General features: G+C 37.7%; 1 protein-coding gene across 5 annotated transcripts in view; it reads left to right on the forward strand.

The window, feature by feature from the left end:
* pard3aa (par-3 family cell polarity regulator alpha, a) overlaps positions 1–19,113 on the forward strand; it is an 850,778-nt gene extending 831,665 nt beyond the window's left edge. For all 5 annotated transcript variants that reach the window (XM_059971936.1, XM_059971937.1, XM_059971939.1 and 2 more), the window contains 3 exons: positions 9,421–9,538; positions 15,455–15,582; positions 17,126–19,113. In XM_059971936.1, coding sequence (XP_059827919.1) covers positions 9,421–9,538; positions 15,455–15,582; positions 17,126–17,510 — 631 coding nt within the window. In that variant the 3' untranslated portion in view covers positions 17,511–19,113. The remainder of the gene's footprint in view (positions 1–9,420; positions 9,539–15,454; positions 15,583–17,125) is intronic.
* The last annotated feature ends 709 nt before the right edge of the window (positions 19,114–19,822 follow it).

The raw sequence follows: 19,822 nt of genomic DNA on the forward strand, positions 1-19,822 counted from the left end.
GTATTTTTTTTAATGTGCACATTTGATTTGCTGTTGTACTGTCTCACGAAGTAATGCTAAGTATATCCGCGAACCTTGGAGCTTGTTGAGAATCCAACTCGTTCAGTGTCAAAGGAGCAGGATTGTAAATGTCATTTGGGAATGTGGAGGGAGTGAGGATGGAAAATTTCAGTTGATCATCACAGTTTTCAGTTTGGTACATTTTCCCAACCTGTCATCACCAGGTAGAGCAAATAATCATCTTATATTTAATTTGTTTTATGTCTTTTTCTGCTTTCCTCTTGTAATGAAATGTGTTCTGATTCTTTCTGAAGAGAGGGGCTGAGATCGGGAGTTCACCTGGGAATTTTCATGTGCAAAGTTGCACTGCATTCTGGTGGAACAATTGCTCACCAAGCTAATGTGTTGCCTACAGACTTGAAATCGGCTTTCCCTTGTAATTAATATCTGCCTTTTGGTCTATCCCCTTGATAAAGCAGGTTTGCTGATCAGTACAAATGACTTTTTTTTGCTTCCTTTGGAACAACTCTGTGACTAGATGTTTCAGTCCCTGACTAAAATCATTATCAACATAACTTAATATGTCAAACAACGATTCTCCATGAAATACACTCATTAGATCCCAGGTCATTTATATCTGTTCAGATGCAATAACATAAAGTGGAGAATTTGTGTTGTATGAGTCTTAATTCTAAACCTCTGACAAGAGATAATAGTGTTCAAAAATGTTTTTAAGTTACAGTATTTATCAATTCAAGATAATGCCAGGATTGGTAAAATTGCTTTAATCTGCATTACTAGTATTTATAAATATACGACAGAGCGAGGATTGGTAAGGTGTTGCTTACTGTCAAGATTGATCTTTTAAACACTGATAAGACCGTTCTCACTCTAAGCTGTACCATTAGTCAGATGTTTGAAACACTTCTAAAATTGCTGCATTGTCCTCTTAAAAATTGCTTGGAATAAGCCTTTATAATTGTTGTCTTTGATCCGTTGGTTAATCCTGAATAGATCTCAAACTGTTTTAGACGTTGATAAATATTTAATTCACACTGCCTGCATTACTGTTTTCTGATATTGGGTTAATTTCAACTGCTTATAAAGGGATTAAGTCATTGTATCTGTTCACATTTGACATAGAGCCCCTTCTTTGTATGTTTTAACTTTTATGTGACTTCAGTTAGGGGGAACTGGCTGTTCTGGAGAAATTAGCATCTGTTGTTGATTAGTCTGTAAGCAAGTGTGTGCAGAAAGCATTTTTATATTTAGAATTAGAGCAACCAAGACTTTATGCAGATCAGAGCCAAGGAGCACACTGCCAGTTAAAATTAAAAAACTGGATGTCTGAGAATTAAAGAAAATGGGAAGTGGAGAAGGAGATAGAGGGAAAGGTTTGATTTGTTTTCTTCTGAAGCATTAAAATGCATTTTAATGTCCCATGAACACACAGGTAGATGCAACTCCAAGCAGGCTGCAAACTGGGCATATGACACCAGGGAGGTGTGTAATCTCACGTTCCAGTAGGCAACCATGGAATTAATTTTCCTTTCATAATGTTTTTACACTCGTCTTACACACTTAACTACTTGAACTTGGCATCAAATTTTGCTGATATGATCATTTAACATGACCCAAACTTCACTGGTAACTCTGTGCCCCAATTACTTTCAATTCCCTTTCATTTTGTTTTGTAATTTTCTTAAAAAGCCACTGTTAATCATTAGGTAACATACATTTACAAGTTCATCTAATATAAACATACCGTTTCAGGCAACCTGTTAACAGTATTTCCAATACATCCTAAATAATCAGCTCAGCCTTCACTTGTAATAAATATCATACTGTACCCAATATGGCTTCCAATTATTTTAACACTGTTTTTGCTAGAACTGATATTTTTCCAAACAAAGACCGTCTGTGAAATACAAAGGCACCAGCTCTTTCCAATCACATGGACATAATAGTTTGAGTAGCTGCTTTTCGTTCTACCTTGGCAGTATCTTTATGTTTAGTCTGAATGTCATCTATTCCACCTGAACAGTAATTGCAGGATCGAAAATGCATAATAACTGAAAAAAGTGTCAGCAGTTTTCTGTACCCGTCGTCAAGAATTTGATAGAGTCCCCCCTTAAATATTACTCTTGATTATTTCTTCTACAGTTCCAATTTGCTTACCTTGCAATTTTGTATTTCCTCTTGTATTTAGAGCAGCTTCATAGTAATAACCACAGAAAAGGGATGTTTAAAACAATTTTTGGACTTGTAGGTTATTGGAAAGTTGAATACATTACTTCAAGATAACCATACCCCTTGAATAACAGCATTTAGTTTGGAATTAAACTTTTGGAAAGGATGATGAGCGTGCTTGAGGTATGTGCAAGGAAATGGGATTTGATTAGATAAATGAAACCGCCACTCCAAAGCTTAACACTTGCATCCGGGCTGACACATCAGTCATGTACAATGCAATGCATTGTTGAGAGTGTTTCCAATTGTTATCTATTAATTATTTTCCAATTTTGAGTTTGCCTTTGTCTGTGTATCTGTTGAAATGCATTTCTCGTTCATTTCACTGAGAAGTATTAAACCCACATGTCATTTCCAGACCGATTTTTACTGATGTACAAGTTCAAGTATGTTCACAGTGCTGACCAGTTCACCCATTTGAAACCAAAAAGCAGCTTTGTTTATACATATCAATGTGTCCGCATTTGACAGCTAGAGATTGGACAATAATATCTTGTAAAACTGTGTGGGAGGCTGAAAGAAGTAACATTTCAAAGACTGGTTTTAGGATCACTGCTTATTGCAATATGTTTATTGGTGACAACCTACATCTGTAATTTTCCCAAGTATATTCCAGTTATTTAATTAAGTGACTACAGAACAATCAATACAACACACAATCCACTCCTTTGCTAGTGTGGTACAGGATATGGTTTTCCTTGACCTGACCTTTTCAGTCCTTAAAGACTTTCTAGTATAAACACTAGAATGTAATAACTTTCTCTTTATTATTACTTGTATAAGATATAGAGGCATTCCAATGCACTCTAACTCAGTACAAAATCATGTTATACTTTAGTGGCTAGTGCCAGTAGAGTCTTTGGTTGTGTTGCAGGTTAGTAGAACATCAGAATGTGCAAATTCTACATGCTGTTATATTTGGAGTCCATTATTTGAAATCAGAGTGTAGATTACTTATTGCCTTCCATATACTCTTTTGATTCCTTCTGTTTTTATAATAGGCTGGTCAGCTCCAGACATAGGATCCTTGAGCTCCTCTAGGAAATTGTAACTGTGGAAACATTTTAGAATGTTGCAATATCAAAGTAGGCAAATTAGCCCATTCTGCTCTTTGCCACATAATAGATAGAGCACAGTGCAGGTCTATCAAACCATGATCTTGTGCCAAGCTACTCAATGATCACTCTAACTCTTTCCCCTACACATTTGAGGACCCTCCATCTTTCATACATCCATGTATCTATCATACATCCCTCTGGGTTTGGCCATTGCCTCTCCCACCCCCAGGAAAGAGGTGCTGGCTTCAGGTGTCCCCTTAAACAAAATATTGGACCTTGCTTCTGCAACAGTCTGAGGGGAGAGTTATGTTTTGTAACTTCAAAACATTAAACTAATTCAAAGGAAGACACTGGAGTCCAAAAATGGGGGTGTAACTTCAGATTACTTTAAGCAAGGCGTGCATGTATCACATGGGATGATGTATACAAATCACGTATTTATACATATAACCAGTAATGAATTATTTAAATGAACAAGAATGCTTAATATATATATAAAACATTACTCAAATATCACTTAAATATTAAATACACAACAGGGAAAATTCTATACATTAGAGCTTGTGAACAGGACCCTTATCTCCCCTTTAACATTGTTGGTGATTATCAGAAAATACAGTAGCTCTAAAGAACCTTGTAACCAGCCAGGTCCCTTGTATGTACACAGACCACTGCCATATTTCTCAAGTGATTTTCCTGCCAAGTGCCTGTCCAGCTCATGCTTGAAATTACTGATGTTATCATTTTGTATCACTTATCCAGTCAGCTCTAAATGATCGCCAATGTCTGTTAAATAGTTAGAATTGCTCTGATCATTTGTACACTTTCTCAGAGCCATGGGAAGCAGTTGTTCAGGAATAAAAGTGTCAATGTTATTAATGGTCGATATTATTATTAATATTATACTCTGTCAACTATTTCTTATCCAGTGAAAAGAGAAAACAGATACAATTAATACTAGTCACTCAAATTTGTGCCTGCACTCATCTTGTTGATGTGATAACTGCCTTCACCCTCGTGATCTACCAAAGTCATGGATCCTTCCATTGGCAAATGGTTCATGCAAATAATGAGAACCTGATCAGCAGTTGGAAAGCTTCCGTGGTTGTGACATGGATTTTAACATAATTATACTAAACATACTAAACTTAGTAGAACTCACCTCCAGCAAGTCCATATACAATCAGTTCCACATTTCAGTTACCCCCTTACTAAAATAGTTGGCTAACTTTTCTGTCTTCCTTTGTTCCCAACATTTTATATCATTTCTCCATAATACCTGAACCCTGTGCATAGTGGAAAAACATCCTAAAATCCAGTATTTTAAAAGCATGATGAAATTGTAATCAGCTTAGCTAATAATAGCTGCTCTCTTCTCTTGCTTAATTAGATCAAGGCCCTTGCATTTACTTTGCAATTTCATTGTTTCTGCCTAATTTCATGCTGATTTGAGTTGTGCCACCTCTTCTGATCTTGTCTGCCCAGATCACTCCAAAGACAATATTGTTAATCACTTGTACCCAATTTAATACAGTGAAGTAAACATCAGTTTTTCAGAGCATGCTGGAAAACTCAGCAATTTAGGTAGTAATTGTGGAAAGCAAGTCAGATTTAGTAGACTGTGTTATTCTGGATTCGATCTAGAATGGGCTCACTATGAGAATTGAGTGCCATAAATGTGGTCTGCATGGAGTTAAGCGAATACTTGACAAAGTCCGGAGTTAGAGGCTGATCCAGAAGATTGGGACACATGAGATGTTAGCAAACTGTATCTCAAATTGCCTTGGTAATGAGAGGCAGAAGATAGCTGGTCAAGGTGTGTTTTGTTTTTGACTTGGTTTGTAACCAATGATGCACCACAGGGATTAGTCTTGGGAGCATTGTGGTTTGTCATTGTTTGAATTGGATGAGAATGTACTAAGATTGCTGATGGCACAAAAATTGGTGGAGTACTAGATGGTGAAGAGGGTTGTGATGGGACACAGAAAGCTCTGATCAGTTGGAAAATTGGGTGGTGAAGTGGCAGATGCAATGCAATTCAGGAATGGAGGGGTATTTTATGAGGGGAGATTGGATAGGTTGGGTTTATTCTTGCTGGATTGTAAGAGGTTAAGAGGTGACCTTAAAATGGTCTATAAAATTAAGAAGAACATCTGTTGAGTAGAAATCAGTCTATTTTCCAATGGAGTCTAAAACCAGACTCCTAGAGTGGAGATATTTAAAGCAAAACTTAGGGACACATTTTTCTCACAGAGGGTGATGGTTAAATGGAACAATCTACCAAAGGAAGTGGTGGAGGTAAGTAAAATCATAGTGTTTAAAATTCATTTGGACAGGTACTAGGATCAGAATCAGAATCAGGTTTATTATCACCAGCATGTGACGTGAAATTTGTTAAATTAGCAGCAGCAGTTCAATTCAATACATAATCTAGCAGAGAGAGAAAAAATAATAAATAAAATAAAGCATAATAGTAAATAAACAAGTAAGTCAATTACATATATTGAATAGATAAATAAAAATGTGCAAAAACAGAAATATTGTATATTTTAAAAAAGTGAGGGGAAGAAGCTGTTCCTGAATCGCTGAGTGTGTGCCTTCAGGCTACTATGTCTGCTACCCGATGGTAACGGTGAGAAAAGGAAAGGAAGAGAGGGATGCAGATTTCATGTAGGCAAATGGGATTAGCATCAATAGGCGTCATAGTGAGCATGGATGAGCTGGGTTGAAGGACCCATCTCTTTTCTGTATCTCTCCATGATTCTCATGCCCTAGTGACCTTTGCCTCTTGTGACCATGTGACTCCCCATATCTGGCAGATCTCTCCGGCACTCTGCTCTGCAGTCCTGAGCATACTGTGAGCTATCAGAATCTTTTTCTGAGTCACAAACATTTAAAAACAATTGAAAATGCAAAAATATTGTATAATTAAGAAATCAAATTAAAATTCATTTAAAACCACTTTCAATGTATATAGATTTAATTTAAAATTTAAAATATTCTCTGGATGAACTCTGTCCATAACCTTCATGATTTTAACACGTACAAACAAGCTGGATGAACTCAGCAGGTCGGGCAGCATCCGTTGAAACAAGCAGTCAACGTTTCGGGCTGAGACCCTTTGTCAGGATTATCAATGATTCATGATTTTAGTATCTGCCCCACACTTCTGATCCAGGACAGCAATCCCAGTTGTTCTAATCTACCCATGTACCGGAATTCCCTTGACCGTGGAACCATTTTAGTTCATTTTCCAGTGTTCACAGAGCTCCATTTGTGGCTGGGCCAGTATTTGCTTGTGAGTGATTCATTGTGGTGGCTTCTTGTTCTTGCACTTACGCATGCTTTTTACCCACCTTTCTTTCTTTGCCCTGCTACTTTTAAATTGACTGACCAAAAATCTGTCCTCTTATCCTTTCTGTCAAATTGTAATACTTCTCACTTCTTGGTATTAGATTTTATATCTGCAGTAGCACCTACCGTATTTGCCCATTCCACCAGCCTGCTTGCACAGCCATCAAATCTGAAAACAACCTTTCAAGACTACTCTCTCTTTTGTGTAACTAAGCCCATTTTCAGCCCATTTTATCCGAAGGACTTTGATCTTGATGACAAGCCTATTATGTGGCATTTTATCATTCACTTTTTAGAAATCCATATATGTCACGTAAACAGCTTTTCCCTCATCGATATCATTCTCTCATTGACCCTTTCTGCTACTTCATCCATATACTCTATCAAATTACAATTATATCAAATACAATTTGCCTCTGGTAAATCCATGTCTACATTCTCTGAAAAACACAGCTGTCGATGTGACTGATAATTCTGTCCCTGATTATTGTTTTTCAACCCTACCACTAATGTTAAATTGACTGGTCTGCATTTACTGATGTATATTCCTCCGCATTTTTTGAACAAAGATGTAACTTTGCAGTTTGGAATGTTACGACCAGGATATCTTTAATTTCCTGTGTTACTTCCTCAGCAATCCACCTGGATAAGGTGATTTATTACAGTTAGTACCTTACTTTTTTGTTTTTAGTTCAGAACATAATTTCCTTTGCTGAGGCTCTTAATAGTATGTTCTTCCTTAACAAATGCTGATGAATCTGCTCTTTCCTAAAAAGAGTTCATTTTTGTCTCTGGCCACCAGCCCCCACTCTTTCCTTATAACCCTATTCCTGTTTACATGCTTGCGGTATTTTCTTTATCTATCTCTCTGTCTCTCTAAATCTCTCTCTCTCCCTCCCCCACGTCTCTCTCTGTCTCTCTCTCGTTCTCTCCCCATGTCTCTCGCTCTTGTGCTCTCTCCATGTCTCTCTCTCTCTGTCTCTCTGTCTCTCTCTTTCTCCACACCCCCCCCTCTCTCTCACACACTCTTTCCACACCCTTCTCAGTCTCTCTCTCTCTCTCACCTTCACTGTCTCTCTCTCACCTTCACTCTTTTTTTTCATTTCCCTTCTGAACTTTATAGAATCTTTCTTAAAATGCAACACTTAACATTTCTCAGCATGACGTTTGATCAGCCACCTATCCACCAAACTGTCGACATTTCCTTGGTCTGTTATTAACTGCTTGCATCCTTAAAGTATAGCATTTTTTTAAAAGCTTATGTTTTCAGTTTTTTACAAACTTTATGATGTTGAAGAATGACTGTCTTTACTATTCCTATCCTCCTCCCTCATGCCAATGTCCCTCAATTGTAACAGATAATTATTACCTTAAAACCCCACCTATAGTTTTGACCTGTTAGTATCCTAAGTAAAGTGAGGAAAACTCTGCTGAATGACTCCATTGCCTCTATTTTCATATTCTCTGGAAACTTGCTTTCATCAATTTCAGAAGTCGATCAGATATTTGGATTACAGTCCCTTTACTGCTTACAAGAATGTAATTTGGTTGGCCAATGAACACAATGATACACCATCCCCCAGGACATCCCAATGGGCGACGTACCCTTTTCAATGCAACTTTCTAGTGTGCAAGTGGCCAGCTCTCCTTATTCCACGTGTGAAGGGAGAAGCTTATGGAGAAAAAAAGTGTTGGGAAGAGGTACAGTTGAACTTTTTTTTTGGAGATGCAGTTGTTACGTGGTTCTCCAATAAAGCATTGCCTTTCCAACTTGCTACCTTCTATGAGGGGTAGACCTTATGATATCAGTACAGCTAGAAATATCCAGACTGAGGGAGCCACAGAGCCCTTGTTAAAGCATTTACTATTGAATTCCAAAGTATATTTGCTAATGGTTGGGAGTTGAAGCAATCTCTCACAAGAACTCATTGAAGGAATTGTACCTCCTGTTTACTCCTTGAGGATTCTGGTGTCAGGATTAGGCCATTAGTCCTTCTAGCTGTCCACCTTTTCCATTGGTTGGTGGCAAATCAATGCTTGGTAAATATCTGCAAAAGGAACCAGAAACAATAAAGGGTCTACTTATTACATGTTAATTACAGAAAATAGGGAACAATTTATGCTACCAAACAAAACTTGTGACTTATTATGAGAAAATAATTATTCTCAAAAATTGAAGTATTGCTTAATTTAAGCTTTGAATATTTTACTTCCTGATTTGTCTGTGACTGAATTTATGCTTTATTGTTAGATGATTAACTTTAATATCGAAAGTGATTGATGACTTTGTCACTAATTTGCCATATTGTTGTCCATGGGACACTAGACACAAGCCTCTTAATCTGGCAGTGATAGACTTTACAGGCGAAACAGAGGGCAAATTAAAATTGGTCATGTTTTGTTTTCCTGCAGAGAATTACTGTTTCCCACTAGAACGCTTTGGTTATGTGATTATCTTGTTCAGCAATATTGAATTATACATATGCAAATATATCCGAGTGCTTAATTCCACTTCACAGATAGGTGATTTCCCTGGTAGTCTGTGATTGTGATAGTTGGAGAGAAATTGGAAAAGAGGAAACTCTAATGACTACCTCCTGCCAGCTGGTTCCCTCTTCACTTTGAAAGATTCACATGGCAGAAAATTAAAAGTGGAGCCTGAGTTTTATCATCCTTGTGATGAATTGTATTTTCCTTGCTTAACTTTGTGTTGCATCACTTATTTCAGCGATTTTTACCTTTTCCTTTTCTATTTCAGTAACAGACTGGCTCCTAGTAATCACGATCGGATACAGAAGCTAAGAAATGAATTTCAGCAAGCAAAGCAAGAGGAACTCGAGGACAGGAGACGAACATACAGTTTTGAACAGCCTTGGGTGAGTGTTTAGACTGTGGCCATCTGGGGACGGAGGGCAATGAACTTTGATAAACAGCAGCATCTGCAAAGATTGACCCCACTCCTGGGCCTCTATGTGGTAACGAAAGTGAGAACTCGTGTTTACTTGCCCAGTTCACTTCTAACCTCTTATCAACTGTGGTGCATCATTGATAATCTCATCTGTCCATATCAACCCATCATTGCTTGAGTGGCATCAGTTTGTGTGGCGAAACCTGGTTCTATTCTGATTAACTGGACTAATCCATTTTTCTTCTGGGACAAGCTATGCTTGAATGAAGTAATGAAGCTCACTGCACTCCAGACTGGATGTGTTAAGTTTGAACATTGTATTTGAATCAAAAGGGTGAGGGGAGCAGAGGAGAGAGGGAGTTCATCAGATGATTTGTTATTTTCATAATGAACTTCACTCACGACAAGCATGTATAAAATGAATTGCAAATGAATTTTCTAACCGTGAAGTAGGCTTCTGTTACATATAATGAGTAGAGTTATATTTTGTTGTGTTACAATATGGCTGCCTTATGCAATTGACAAATGTGATTGCCTATACAACATAATTATGTATGAAATGTAAAGCATGTGTCTTTATAATTTTGGGAGTTTTGATTTAGGAATGCTTTCACCCAGTCATGACTGTTAGTTATTTCAATGCTGGCATGATTAAAAAAATAATCACTGCATGCTCACTGCTTGCTTGTACTGCTGGTTCCTGACAAATTCCTTCACCTATGATGGGATCTTTAGTTTTAGCTATTGAATTGATGATGTCTGAAGTCAGAGGCAAATAAAAGCAACAAACTTGTGATACAAGATGGCAGCATGCATCAAGTGGATGATTCCTGTATAAATGCATGTGGACCGATTGACTAAGATTTAATGTGCCTTAATGTGGAATGTGAGCAGCTCATTTTTTTGTTAGATAGTAAATCAACCCCAAATAAACATTCCAAATCAAGCCATGTCCAATTCCAATGAATGAGCAGCTGTAGAAATTTTACAATGTTGTCTCCCTATATGATTCTTTAAAATGGACCTTTGGAAGTCATGATAATTATCAATTCTTAATGGTACAAGGGACCGATACTTGTCTTTAGAAGTTGGATTCCAAAACTTGCACCTGTGTTGTGCATGTCTATATATGTAAAATTTGTTTTTGAATGATTTTTTATGACATCACAACAGCATTCTGAGTTTTAAATTGTTGATTGTAATGTAAGTGCCAGCATTCTGCTTTTTTTTTGGATCAAATTAAAGATAAAATCTGTGTTTCACTTGTTAGTCTGGGCTTTTGTTTCCATTGCGAAGTGACATTGTTTTCCTCAGTGGATATCTGTGCCATTTTCCTTTGTGCACAAATATTTTGCTAGCAGTTTCCGGTTTACAAACTGTCGCTTATGTTATTGGCGGTGGGGGGGGGGGAGGTGTTGGGCAATTGTTTGGTGGGGGTGGTGTGAGAGAAGGAGAAGCGCATGGTCTGGGAACTAGAACTGTGAGAAAAGGTTGGACTCTGAAAGACTTGGAACATAACCATTATGGGTCAAAGGGCAAACTGTTGTGTATTTTAATTTTATAACAGTTTTAAACAGTTTCCTGTAATGAACTGCCAGGATTCTAAAGGACAAGGGGCACAATTACCTTAAGGGATAGGATGATTTCCTAAACTGTGGGTTCAGTAGTTTAAATCAGTTGGCAAATAGCAGCTCGCAACCAAATGTGAACATATTGTAACATCAAATAAATATTAAGGAATGAACTGTTTCCAACCCCCATTAAAAAGAATAGTTTCCAAGACCAGACTTGACATTTGCAAAACCTATGCAATCTAAACTGTGGTTACAAGATTCATGAAAATCTGGGTATTTGCATTGATTAATAATTGTATGGGAAGCATGTGACCTATTTTGATTATTTTAGTTAAATAGTTTAAATGACCAATTTAATTCATATTCTATATTTCCATATTGTTGAAATGTTTGTGTTACTTTGGATCTTTTGATGTTTAATTTTTTCAGTCTGTGAAAAATGGTTAACCATTAATTGTACTCTGAGGGAATGAGTTGGCACAGTGCTTTCTCGTCCTTGGATTTGAGCTTTGAATACCAAAAGAAAGACTTCTCTTTATCTGACACGTAAGGGACTTTGGCGAGTGTTTGCTTGGATCCTGGCAATCTTAATTCAGAACTTTGTATAATTAAAGCCAGCGGGCACTGGATTTGAAGCTACTATAAACTCATAGGTCAATTCTTCTGTGGAGTATCTCCACTGTCATTATGTTAGCCTGGGACTGAATTTGGCAGGTTTCATTCTTACCTTTCCAGTTAGTGCTGATGTTCCCCGGCAATTGTTCTCTTCCTGTGCCAGCATCATTACCTTTGTTCTTTTCCAAGGGCCTGAACTTGGCCTTGTCCTATTGCACCTCCATATGCTGCTCCCTAATATTGCCTGGAAACCCATTCCATTTTCCATTTGTATCTCTACCCTCTCATTTATCTAAATTTTCAGATTGTTTTGTCCAGCATGCAGTAGCAGAACAAAAGCCTTCTTCAATAATGTGCTACGATCTGCCATCTTATTCCGAGGATCTGAGTTGTCCCACCAACAGGACAGAGACCCCCTGAGGTCTCAGCACAGAAGTATATAGATAAAAGTGTCATTGTCCTTGGATGCCTCAACATTGGCTTTGGAACCAATGAAGTCTTCCAAACCAATGGGCTCTTATCACCAACGAAGTCAAAGACAAAAGACACGTGGAGACATAATCACCTCCACCCTTTACTGATTTGAAAATAACTTGCCTGTTCTTTTTGATTGGTGGATATAAATCCCAGAATTCTCAACCAAAGAACATTAATTGGGTACTTTCACATGAAGAGTTCAAGGATGCAGTCATCATCATCATCTTCAAAAAAATTAATTTTATCATGCATTAAATGCACTGACCCAAAAATGAACAAATTACTCCAACCTAGATCATTTCTTAGGACCCATTCTCCACGAGCAACAGTCTGAAACTGAGCCAGCCTCCATGCAATTTTGGTTCAAATTTTGACCTGAAGTTGATTTGTATTTCCATACCGTCACTGAGATTGTATATTTCTACCTCTGTAGTATATATGACCATACCCTGCCTCAGCTAGTCTCACATCTCCCTACCTCTCTGTAAAGCTGTTCAATTCCTATACATATCCTCTGCTTTCAGCCTCTTGCTCATCCCTGGGTTTGATTGCTTTCGATAAAACCTGAAATCCTGGATTCCATCCCTAAATGATTTTCCACCTCTACCTCTCTCTAAAGATACTTCAGAAATCCTGCCTTTTTGCCCAGCAAATATTTTGTTCATAATCACAGATTCTGCAAATACTGACAATCTTGAGAAACACACATAAAATACAGGAGGAACACAGCAAATCAAGCATCATCTATGGAGGGGAATAAACAGTCAACATTTCACGCACAGACCCGATGTCATGATGAAGAGCATTGCCTCAAAACATTGACTGTTTATTCCCCTCATTAGATGCTGCCTGACTTGCTGAGCTCCTCTAACATTTTGATTGAGTTGGTTAAGATTTTGTTAATTTTCCTCAGCATATGTTGGTATAACTTTGATAATATTCCAATGAAATATCTTGAGACAATACAGCTACTTTAGAGCTCTTGTAAAATGGAAGCAGTTTTTTTAGTGCTGTCAGTCATGACTCCCAAGAATACAACCAAACAGATGGTAGGAGCAAAGCAAAGATTTAATAGAATGGCACCATTATGAGAGTTCTTGGGTATGAAGAAGAGTTCTCATATTTATATATTGTTTTTGATGGGGCAGAAGGGTTAATGATGGATTTAATAGAACTCTTGTGATTATGACAGGTTTTAATATGATCCAAAAATGAAAGATCATTTCTTCTGGCCGGGGATTCAGTAATGAAAGAACAGAATCAGGATTAACATTACAACAAGAACAAAAAGAATGTCAGGAGCATACCCTTTCTACACAGGTTATCAGACTGTGGTAATGCTTTCACGCAAGTAGGTTTTTGAAGCAGGACTTTAGCATAATTTTAAAAATGAATTGGATAATTTCTTGAAAAGGAAGAATATGTGTAAAATTGTGGGAATGGCAAGGAATTGAAGTTAGAGTAGAGAACTCAATTAAAGAGTTAACAAAAGCATACATTCAAAAAGCTGAATGAACTTCTGTGCTGTAATTTCTGATTCAAATTTAGAATAACTGTATTCAAGTAATTGCATAATTAAGGTACTTTTAGGTTTGCATCAAACTGGATAATAATCATATCCTGGCCAAAACAAATGAATGTTTGTGCTATTTCTCTTCCTGTCCCAGGGTTTACATGTTGAATGTTCTCCAAGTTTTTTACTTTTATTTTTCAAGATCAATGTTCATTCTCATGCAAGAATATTCATCTTTGAATTTAGACGAGGAATGTTATAGAGAGATGCATTCACTGGCCACTTTATTAGGTACAGCAGTGAAACCTGGTGTTGTTTTCTGCTGTTGTAGCCCAGCCACCAAGGTTTGAAGTGTTATGCATTCAGAGGTGCTCTTATGCAGGCCACTGTTGTAATGCATTATTATTTTAGTTGCTGTTGCCTTCCTGTCATTTTTGCAATCCTCCTCTGTCTTCTCTCATTGCCAAGTTGTTGCCCACTGAACTGTCGTCTTTTTGTTTTATGCACCATTTTCAGTAAGCGCTGGAGCCTGTTCTGTGTGAAAATCCCAAAAGATAAGCAGCTTCTAAGATACTCAAACCACTTTGTCTGGAACCAACAATCATTTCACAGTCAAATTCACTTAGACCACATTTCTTCCCCATTCTGATGTTTGGTCTGAACAACAACTGAACCTCTTGACCGTGCTTGCATGCTTTTATACATTGAGTTGCTGCCACATGATTGGCTGATTAGATATTTGCATTAACAAGCAGGTGTACCTAATAACATGGCTACTGAATGTAGATTTATCACCTCCCTCCATTCCCAGCTCTTGATCCAGCACCACTTCTATCAAGCTCCTGTCTTTGACCCAATTGTTCCTAAAGCCCTGAATAACTCATGGATTCATGCCTATCTTGCTAAAATTATTTATGTTTTATAATGCTTTGCAGTTTCTAAGCCTTCTTTCAAGACTGAAGAAGACTAAATCTGGAAATGCATTTCATAATAGTCATCACTGTTAAAATACAATGCTTGTACAGATATTTAAGCTCTTAAGGAATGTATCACACAGGAAGGGAGGAAAATCCAATTTCTGTCAGTTATTGAAGCTAATAGTATCAGATTGTGTTTCCACAGTATATTGTTAAGTACAATATGTTCACATGAGAGCAGCCACCTTGATACATCCACAATTTCATTCTGCTGATTGCCTCAACAATAGTGTCCCATTCTCTGACTACTGTAGGTTTACTTTTAAAATACTACCGGTTTACAACTGCTCATCCAAACAGCAAACAATAGAGTATGTAACTATAAATGAGGGAAGGAGGTAATTCCAGAAATTGATGGTCAGGATATTATTGCATATAATCTTTATTTTTTCCCCCCCAGAAAGGATTGTAAAGCATATGCATACAGTATAACAGGTCTTCTACCAGATTCAACAGTATGACCTGAAGTAATGTTAAGGAAATTGAAGTTCTCTTTCTATTTTGATAATAAGCTTGGACCAGAAATTAGAAAAGCAGATCTGACAATTAAAAGCAAATAGCAATATCAAGAAGCACTGTGACCTTTTGACTCTCTGCTCATGCTTGTACTCTCGAAGCCTCAGTTGTAAAGGTGAGTCTCACCTTTATATAGGATCAGCTAGCCAGTCAATCTAGCATTGTGAAAGACCACACTTCTAATTAATTTTATTTTTGCGATCCTTCTTCAGCCCAGCTCTGGCCCTTATGCTCAAAGTGGTCGACACTCTGTGTCTGTGGAAGTCCAGCTTCAGCGCCAGAGACAGGAAGAAAGGGAGAGCTTTCAGCAGGCTCAGCGGCAGTACAGCTCGTTGCCAAGGTAAGATCACCAAAGACAGGCAAAGCCAGAGACTGTTTAATGTTATACCTGAAGCTATGAAAGGTAATTGGCAGGCAAGCCTACGTACAACATTAACACTTCTGAATAATGAATTTAACTTGCAGAACAAAAGCCCATTTCCTCAATGCCCTGAATGGTCTGTAAATTCACATTTGTTGGAAATAATAAGTCTAATTGTCATGAAGAGGTTAAAGTTAACTAGCTAAAGGTAATTTCTTTGGTGGCTTCAATTTTGACAAAAGTACGACTGAATTCAGTGGGATTGGTTTCTATTTTTCTGCAAGTGTCACAGTTATATTACTGCAGATTATGAACAGCAAAATCAAAGAAGAAAAACAGCAGGGCAAGACAATGCAAGTGAATATGGAGACAGCTGTTTCCTAGTATATCTACATTCACCCAACAATGCACACAAGGATTGGAAAAAGTTGGAAAAAAAGACAGCTATTTAGGGACTTGCAGCCATATGTCTGTCGTCAAGCTGCTTCATTGGCAGTAGTCATGCAATGTTGATAATTCATCTACTTCAGTTTAAACAACTTCCAGTTGTTTCAATAGGTCAGACAGGTTATTGGGAAGCTATTTAGAACATTATGAAGAAAGAAAGATTTAAAATAATAATAAACTAAACAAGAGTGGGTTTATATGAAAGGTTATTAAACATGGAAGTAGTACAGTGGAGTCCACTTATTATGAACTCAAATATTTTGACATTTTAATTAAATGAAAATCCCTATTATTTATTACAAACATCTATTACTTGGAAAAGCTTGCATTTGTTTCATCACACTTATTTCATTTTTAGACATGTATGCCTTCTGTAATGTAACTTTGTCTATGAATTGGCCTGAAGCAATCCAAAATCGATACCTTTGAACCTCATAGTTGTGGAGATCTCACGTTCTATCAGTCTGGAATTAATTTAAACCAAGACCCAGTACAAATGTAAATCGTGCGCCCTTATTTTAAATTTATATTGTTTTTAGTCACTCTTAATTTTCCTCAGAAGACCTTTCACCCATCTGCTAATTGAGAGGGGAACGTTTTACCTGATCTTTAATTTCTACTGACAGAAGAAGTGCTAAGAATGCCTGGCACAGTGCAGCTTCTGAGAGATGGGAATTTTGCTGAACATTTCTTCCTAGCTAAAGACAAAAAACAGAGCAATTGAGAGAGCATCATATCCTATTTTTCTCAACTTGAAATGTTGACCATCCATTTCTCTCCACAGATGCTGCCTAATCTTCTGAGTTCCACCAGCAGTTATGTTCCACCACAACTTATTACACTGTATTTGCATCTATTCTGTTAACACATGGCAGGTTGTTGATTGCCTAATTCTGACATTACTGCAGCATCTACATTCCAAAACACATGCATATAATTACTTTTATCAATAATATATGTTAAGTTATGAATGATGAATAGTCTTGGCTGTTGTTTAGCAGTCTCCTGTTTGGCATTTAGCAGTTTTTTCCAACAAGTGATAAACAATTAGTTTTCAATTCTCTTGTCTTTGCAGGCAAAGCAAAAAGAATTCCAGTTCCTTGACTCCAGAAGCATGGGATAAAAGTTACACCCCAGGTGAAGGGTTTCAGAGTGCAAAGGACAATCCCAGGTATTCCAGTTATCAGGGTTCTCGGAATGGCTACCTAGGACATGGAGTCAATGCACGGGTTTTGATGGAGACACAGGAACTACTGCGGCAAGAGGAACAGCGACAAAAGGATCAGTTGATTGCAAACAAGCCCGTAGAAGGACGTAATAATTACGACTCTTACAAACCCGATCCAGCCTACAGCCTTCCAAAAGGTCCTTACAGGCAAGATGTTCCTCCGTCCCCTTCTCAGGTAGCCAGACTGTCCCGGTTACAAATGCAGGACCAAGGTCGGCCGTTCTATCCCTAACCCCAGAATAAGAAGGTTGATGTACAAGGCAATAAGTCACTTTTTAAGTCACTTTCCTCTGAATATCAAAGGAGAAGAACTTCCAATCTCTTGCAGGTTTTTGCATCATTTTCCTATTCCAGTGCCTTCAGTAATTTGAGAAAAGACTCACTGACCTTAACCTGCCATCTTCTGTCTGTCACAGCCAGCAGCTGATAATACAGAAAGACTTTCTCACAGTTTGACAATCAGGTGGAAGCTGAAAAAGTCTGTTGTCATGAGAATCTAATCATGTGATTCTTCTCCAGACATTATGTCTGATTTTTAGCTACTTAAGGCTGGATTTATTCTGCTACCTTCACAGTGCTCCTGTGCGAAACTGTATTGTGAGGGATCATGGATATCCATTTTCCTCAAATGTATACAGCTTGGCATGAATTCAGGAATATCATTACATTAGTCCCATGGGGACACTTCTAAATGTGAAATTCACTTCAACACCGACTAGAAAATTTCTGCATCCTTTCTCCGCAATTTGAATATTTCTTGATCGGAAGATTGTTGTTTGTGTTTTTGAATAAAATATACCACACTTAAAAAAAAACAATAAATTGCTGTGTACTTTTAGCCTATGTAATAATTCAAATCTGACTGAGAAAGCCCTGTGGAAATTGTGGAGCTTGATAAATTGTGGACCATACCGTACCACTGTTCATTGTAATTCATCTAGTTCATTGATGGAGGAAAGAATAACTGCCAATTTCATGATTCTTTCATATTTTTTGGTTTGGTTTACAGCCAGTAACATACACAGAGGGAGTGTTAGTCCAATTTGAAAGTCTTGCCTTGTTCTATGAATGTCCTGGCCACTGCAAGCCCTTAGGCCAACAAGCAGAGCAATGTGTCACATATCAGGCCATTGGGAATTGTGGGGCAAAATAAAGAAGGGAAACTTGACTAGTTTTCATGCAAGTCTGTAACACTGCAAATCTGTTAGGTCAAGTAGGAGACTGTTAATGCTTCCAGTTCTCATTATATCTTTGTATTGTACCAGATGTGAGTGACTATATAGTAAACAATAATGTCTGTGCAAGTTCAAGGAAAAAAGCAAGAAACAATTTTGTTTTATATATTAAAAGACACACAAATAAGTGACTAATGTTTTAATATTACTTTTAATGTGATACCCTAGTGTACATTTGGGAATTTGGAAAGCTTTCCTTTAAACAATTTTGTAAGTGCTTATTTTGGTATACGGAGGATGAAACGATTAAGTGCCTGCAGTTCCTGATGTGAGAGAGAATCATTTTAGGTCATTTCTCACACACTAGCTGTTTTGGGCACTGTGTGAACCAGGAAGTCCATGCCTACTTTTAAGGACTTTTTTTTATTTCTGTTGAGCTGCTTTCATAATATGGGAAAGCTCTCTGCAATTATTGATGTCTAATTTGCTTGTTTGTTGCCTTCCTTCCAATTTTACCATGATGTTTTAAACAAAATGCAAGCACAGTGCAATCAGTTTTTAATGGCTCTTTCACACAGTGTATAAAACAATGTAAGACAGCTTTCTTGTACATATCACTTTAGAATAAAAAGGCTGTTTCATCCTGTTTGCAATATAGTCTGTGATGTTCCTGGTTCATTTCCTATGTAAAGAAAGAATTTCACAACGAGGGGGTCGCATTACTAGAGAAAGTGATTGAATTGTATTTAGAATGAAATGGTTAATGTGATTATTTATTTATTTATTGTGAGATACAGCATAGTAACAGCCTCATCCAGCCAACAGACCCACACCACGCAATTAGCACCTTGATTCACTTGTCCTTTCATCACTCCTGGTTAATCTCCCTCCTGACATTTATCCCTGCAAGCAGGAGAAGTGCTACACCTGCCCATTCACCTCTTTCCTCACCTTCATCCAGAGGCCATAACAGTCCGTCCAGTTGAGGCAACACTTCACATGCAAATCTGTTAGTGTAGTCTACTGTATCTGGTGTTCTCAGCACAGTCTCCCCTACATTGGTAAGATCTGATTTAGATTGTGGAACCACTTTGTTGAGCACCTTGGCTCCGTCCACAGAAAGCAACCATTTCAATTCCAGTCTTCATTTCCTTAATGACATATCGGTCCATGACCACCTCTTCTGCCACGCTGAAACCACTTGAGGGTGGAGGAGCAACAGCTTATATTCTAGGTAGCTTCCCACCTGATAGGATGAACATCAATTTCTCCAACTTCTGGTAATTTTTTCGCTCTCCCTTTTCCCTCTTCTGCAACTCCCAACTTGCCTATTGATGTATTGATTTGAGTGATTGATTGTGATACAGCA

This window comes from Hypanus sabinus, chromosome 6, assembly GCF_030144855.1.
Source record: "Hypanus sabinus isolate sHypSab1 chromosome 6, sHypSab1.hap1, whole genome shotgun sequence".
Lineage (NCBI taxonomy): Eukaryota > Metazoa > Chordata > Chondrichthyes > Myliobatiformes > Dasyatidae > Hypanus > Hypanus sabinus.